General features: G+C 32.6%; 1 protein-coding gene across 2 annotated transcripts in view; it reads right to left on the bottom strand.

The window, feature by feature from the left end:
- Positions 1 to 3378: 3378 nt before the first annotated feature.
- Syx1A (Syntaxin 1A) overlaps positions 3379 to 6000 on the bottom strand; it is a 184361-nt gene continuing 181739 nt past the window's right edge. Inside the window, exon 9 of one of the 2 annotated variants that reach the window (XM_083123494.1) lies at positions 3379 to 3767. In XM_083123494.1, the coding sequence (XP_082979620.1) occupies positions 3579 to 3767 (189 nt within the window). In that variant the 3' untranslated portion in view covers positions 3379 to 3578. The remainder of the gene's footprint in view (positions 3768 to 6000) is intronic. The other variant, XM_083123495.1, reaches the window with a different exon arrangement.

The following is a 6000-nucleotide window of genomic DNA, read 5'->3' as shown; positions in this document are numbered from 1 at the left end:
TTCTACCTTGTGCTACAAAGGCATAGTAACATAGTGTCATCTTGTGGTAAGGCATGAACACTGTACAGGAGCCATTGACTAGTTTTTACATTCTATGAAGGATCACAACACAAGAGTGAGACAGAACACTCACCAGCCTTCACTGTCATCTCTTTCGAACCAGGCAATGCTGCGGAAACAAATGGAAGGCTTTCCGTAATCCACGAGAATCCATTCATGTCAGTGAACTAACATTTTCATACATGACAAGTTTTTTTTCTGAAGAATCCCTTACACCACATAAAAAAATAACATCCACTTAATGCATTGTCCATGTAGAATCACAATAGGGAAGGCCGGAACAGCTAACAGGACAAACAGGATTAACTAAATGCACTCAGAAAGGGAATGCATTCTGGTTACTTGATGACTCATTGTTTAATTGATTGGGCCACAGATATATATTGAACTCCAATGCACAAAAATTACTGACAGTACACAGACATAGATGCAAAAGTCAATTGTGGAATGTAGAACTGTATTGCAGAAACAACCTGTTTATAGTATAATGTGTATGTGTGTGTTTATAATTACATAATATATATGTGTATTTTTATGTATTATATATACATATATCACATTCTAACATTTGTGGGTAAGAACTTAAGAAATTCTAACTATAGAATTACAAAACATAAAAATTATTGTAATATATTATATGTGTGTACAGAAGAAATATGTAAAGAAATTTACACTGGTAAATCATGTTTGAATTATCAACAAAAGTTAAAATGTGAATTTCCAACCAAAGCCATTATTCCTTCTATATGGGACAAAACTAACTATTGAGCTACATATAAAAGGTTATTTTGTGCAAATTAAATTCAAAGGACACATTAAGTTGATAATTCAACATGCTCTGTAACCATCACTGATAATTGCTGATCTGAATTTTCTCAGTGTCTTTCTGTCTAGTTTTTAGTTGTTTTTTTTTTTTTTAAATAATAGGAAAAAACATTCCACTACTTTTAAAAATACACCGAGTACAGTAATGATTACAGAACATGAAACCACTACTAAAGATTTTCCTGCTTGAACTGCATTAAAACAGTTGTTTTATTTCTTGAAATGTTTAGAATAAACCTAGCTAAAAAAATTTTGAAATTGCAATTTACGACAACAAATGCTACTCTTCTCTATGACATTTTTCAAAACAATGATTTGATGTTCCACTGTTCATTGTTTTATTGAAGGCAGTATGGCTTCCAGCAAACTTTAATTAACAAAAAGGAGTAGATTGTTTTTGGAGACATGTAAAGAGATGATTGTTTCATGCACAACAAAGGAATGATGAGAAAAAGGTACTTTATGTAATAATGCATACAAAGGAATTATGATAATTCATAAGACATTTATTTTTACCTCTTAAGCTTCGTTGAAATATAATGCAATATTTTTTGTGTATGCGTATATAATAATGCACATATAATATTAATTTCCAGAAAAAAATACCTATGAAATTTTCATATCCATATAAACTCTAGTAACTAAGTCCTTTCTTGGGTAGAAATTATTAGAAGCTGTTTCTTCACTTTCATTCTTAACATTTTCAATTGCCAAATTGGAACTTCACAAAATCACTCATAAATAAGAAAACATGGTAAAAGAAGATTTTGACAACAGCATTTGTTTTATTTTTCTCTGTTGCATTATTTCTATACTGAAATATAATGTAACATGTATTCAAATATACAATCTACCTGTGGATGAATATTGCTGGGGGATCCATACATATTGAAAGACTATAAAAACTGACTGTTGTCAGTTATGTAACATGGACAGACAACCTACCCACAATAATTATTTTTTGAACCATTATTGCATAAGCATCTGCATGTTTCTTCATTATTTTAAAAATACTATTTCACCATACATTGACATTCTCGTTTCATTGTTTCTACAATACAACCATTACTGTTATTTCTTCTATACACAACTGAGTACACTGAACCACTTCCAAAACAGGTTTATACTGTAAAATTAATAAATTTATATTAGTATCTTATTTCTGAAACTATAAGTACAAACATTAAAAAAGTCTCCAACATATGACATATCCCTACACTTAAACAAATTTTATATATTTATGCTGCAAATAGACTCGTCATTCAACCTAATGTGTCCTTCTTGCATATCAGTCATCTGTTGACTGTGTCCATATCTTCAATGTAGTGTGGAATTTTAAACCCGAATGCTGCAAACGTGCTTCAAACTATCATCACAGCCAGGCACATTAGTAACAATGCATTTTTCGAACAAACCAATGCACCTACTTGATTATGCAGGTATTATTATTCTTTTATATGGTAGAAGATACTTCAAATTGAAACATCACATATGTAAGAAAAAGTCGATAAAGAAACACGTTACATGCACAATTCAGGGACAAAAACTTTTCAATGTCTATTCTTTTCAACACTTTGTATACATTAGGCCTACATCTCACAGGATGTTGATTGTGTATTCTTACACATGACCTACATTGTTTTAAAAAAATCATTTTGTCTACTGGTCTTCCTTTTGTTGTTCATTTGAGATTTTATTGATTCCTCCATTTATTGGATGTGGTCGCCAAAGTAAAAATTTCTTAATATTACATTTTGGGTGGCATTTGGTCAATGTATTAAACCTTCTATCCGTAACTTATACAAGCTGCATCTGATTTACATTTGCAAAAAAATAACTGCCTTAGCATTTTTTCTCATATCATAAGAAATATAAAGACAGAGCAACTTGCATATATTACCACCAGGTGGCAGTGTATGTGAATTTCTCATGCTACCCACAATGCCCTTGGAAAGCTGCCAAGACACATACAAATATACTTTTTTATACAATCAACAAGATAATTCCTCTGCTCAGATTTGAAATGTACATTTCACTATTAGGTGTCTTGTATAACTTTTACATTCTATAAACATTGACAATGACACAACAATGTAATCTATACAATAACTTGAGGGGGGAAAGGGAGGAGAATTGAAAAGTTTGGCAATTTATATCAATCACTGCCAAGATTAACTCAAGGTCCTTAATTATTGCTACAGCCAAATGGCTTGCTAAAGTAATCATACTGAAACAATATTTAATGCTCGACAGTAAGGTTAGGTTTCAAGCATCTACTACTATTTTTTTTTTTTAAAAAAGTAAACATTTTCAGGAAAAATATATGTTTCGTTGCAAAATAATAAAGAATATATGGTCCACAAATACCTGTTACAAGTATATTTTTCTTAGAAAGATAATTTTTAGCTTGAAAGCAAGAAGTAATAATAAAGTTACTTTTTATGTATAAAGTAAGATTAAACCATGCTGTTCAAGCATGGTGAAAACAATTAACAAATAACATGATATTAATTACTTAGGATGTTAACACAATATTATTAGCTCTTCAAATGAATAAAATATAGTATGGGTATTTAGATATACTGCATAGGAAACAATATAGTGTAAACCTAGGGTAAAAGTTGAAGATATATATTTTTAATGACATTCATTTCTTTCTCTTCGACTTCAAAACTAAATAAGAAGAAAGCACACTAATAATATTGTTCACAACAAAAAATATAAAAGTTGCATAAAAAAAGTGGAAAGCTACTTGCATGCATACACATATTTAGGAAGAGTCTTTCAAGAATATTAACACTTTCAAATTTCACACCAATTTTGCTGACGATTGGTGAATTTGCAACATCTTCGACTCTGTCCGATGAACCAAGAAGATCGGGCTGGAATAACAAGAAATAAAAATTGAAAATATATAGTACAAAAGAAGTGAATCATAAAAACATAATACTTATATATGTGTATGTAATTTCAACTGCTTTAACAGACTACCTATGTTCATATCTGTGGATTCTTTTTTCACATATTTTTTTTTAACATACTTCAATATTTCATCTTATATTTAGTATTTTTTGTAACACTTGATAGTAAGAGTGTTACATTGTATAATGTTAATGCACTTAAAAGAGAACATCCAAATTCTGACTGTATATTACTAAAATTTGCAGTGCAGTACTAATCTGCAATCAGATCCATGTCTGTGACCGTGTCTGGTAAAACAAATTTTATATTTAATATTATTTTCGTAGTTCGATGTCAGTTTACTCCATAAACATATCCAAATAAAAAAAATGCTTCAATAGCAATAACAAATTAATCTGTTGAGTTTGGATATACACAGAACTGCAATACTTCTGTATTAATTGCATTTTATAATTAGTGTCAAATAATGAAATTAATATTGTAGCTGGGTGCACTTTTCGCTCTGGGGTTATTAGTGACTATGAAACTAACAGTCACTAATTATATCCAATTATATAATAATCATATAAATGCTATATTTTAAATTCTGTTACAACAGAAATTTGCTTGTTGTTTAGGATGATATTCTCCGTTCCCTTAGGTATAAACTGTTGAGAGAGGTACTGTAAGGTGCCTAAATGCCTAGCTAGCCATGTGTTAACCTAAAAACATGTACTACTCGTATATCAACCACTAATGTACATTTCTACTTGAAGTTTACATCATTATTAAACTCTGCATTTATTGGATCTGGTGCTGCAGTGGACTAGTCGGTAGGCCTTTTCTGGCCTTCTTGCCACATTAAGTGGCCCAGCCTCAAATCAATGGATACCTGGGGGCAAATATGGGGCATAAAGGCAACTGGAGCACGGTGCTGATCACATCATCTCCAAAATGGCCGAGACCAAGAATGTGCCTACCCACACATCCCTCTAAAATGTGCCTTCATGGCATGGTGCTATATGTGCATGGGGAACTTTACGTATACCTATTTACTGCATACATTGTAAAGTCAAAATGAGTTTTTACAGTAATTTGCCAGTTGTTATGTTGTTGTTAAACTCCCAGACAGACATGGGCATCCGGAAGGGGGGGGGGGGCAATGGGGGCCCGGAAAATGAAAGTCAACCAAAAATTATATATTTCACAGATAATATTTCATTTCAGCCACAATAATTTGTGTTAATTAATGCACGAACATGATAAATTCAAATTTAAGCAATGTTTCTTGAGGGAACAACACTATTATTGGGGAAAATGTGGCTTATTTGCCCTCCCCTGGAAAAAAATACCTTCCTTGCCCCTCCCTTGAAAAAATCCTGCGGACGTCCATGCAGAGACAGATGAGTCAATGTGTTCTAAAACTTGAGCCACTTCTGTTGTAAGCATCATCCATTGGCTAATTGAGGTGAAAATATGACCACCAGCACCAGCAGAAAACATTCTTATGGTGAAACTGGAAGATGATCTAAGCCAACACCTTATTCCAGGGATTTATGCTTCCACATCTCCCTACAGTTTTACTGTCAGTTTGCAGTAATAGTGACAGCACACATACCATATAATGCTTAACAGTATGTCAACATCTGCATACAAGGTTTCTGTTATGGGTGTGTAATGTGGCCCACCACACAGTGTCTCATGCTTCTGAAATACTTGTATAATATTGTTTTTGTTTTTTTAACAGAACAGAAAAAAGAAATGAAACAAAATCTAGATTAGCAATACAGCTCCATTTGCCAGCTTACATAATATAGATAGATTGATTAAATTGTTGTTTTAAGTCCACTATGCTCAGAAAGGCTAATCGGGACTGGACCTACAGTTTAAAGTGGGTGCTGAACTACTATGTCCCTCCACCAGGTCTCGAACCTGGGACCCCTTGAGTGCATAATATAGAAAAAGAAACTGGAGATTCAAATGGAGACCGCAAGTCTGCTGTGAAAAGAAAACTTGCATTGTAACGCAGTTGAATTTCTTGTTTGTGACCCCAACATTCTACCGATTTCCTGTCATAAATTGTTTGCGAGAGTATAGACATCGTAATTCTTTGTGTTAAAGTTAAGAGACACTAAATATGAGTGTGTGCCACATCCACGCTCTTGAGGAAAGATGACAAGAAGAGGATAAATTGAGGCAGGGAAAATTGTTGTG

This window comes from Lepisma saccharinum, chromosome 6, assembly GCF_977018435.1.
Source record: "Lepisma saccharinum chromosome 6, izLepSacc3.1, whole genome shotgun sequence".
NCBI classification, from domain to species: domain Eukaryota; kingdom Metazoa; phylum Arthropoda; class Insecta; order Zygentoma; family Lepismatidae; genus Lepisma; species Lepisma saccharinum.
Note: the sequence above shows the minus strand (reverse complement) of the source record. Positions and strands in the feature narration are given on the sequence as shown.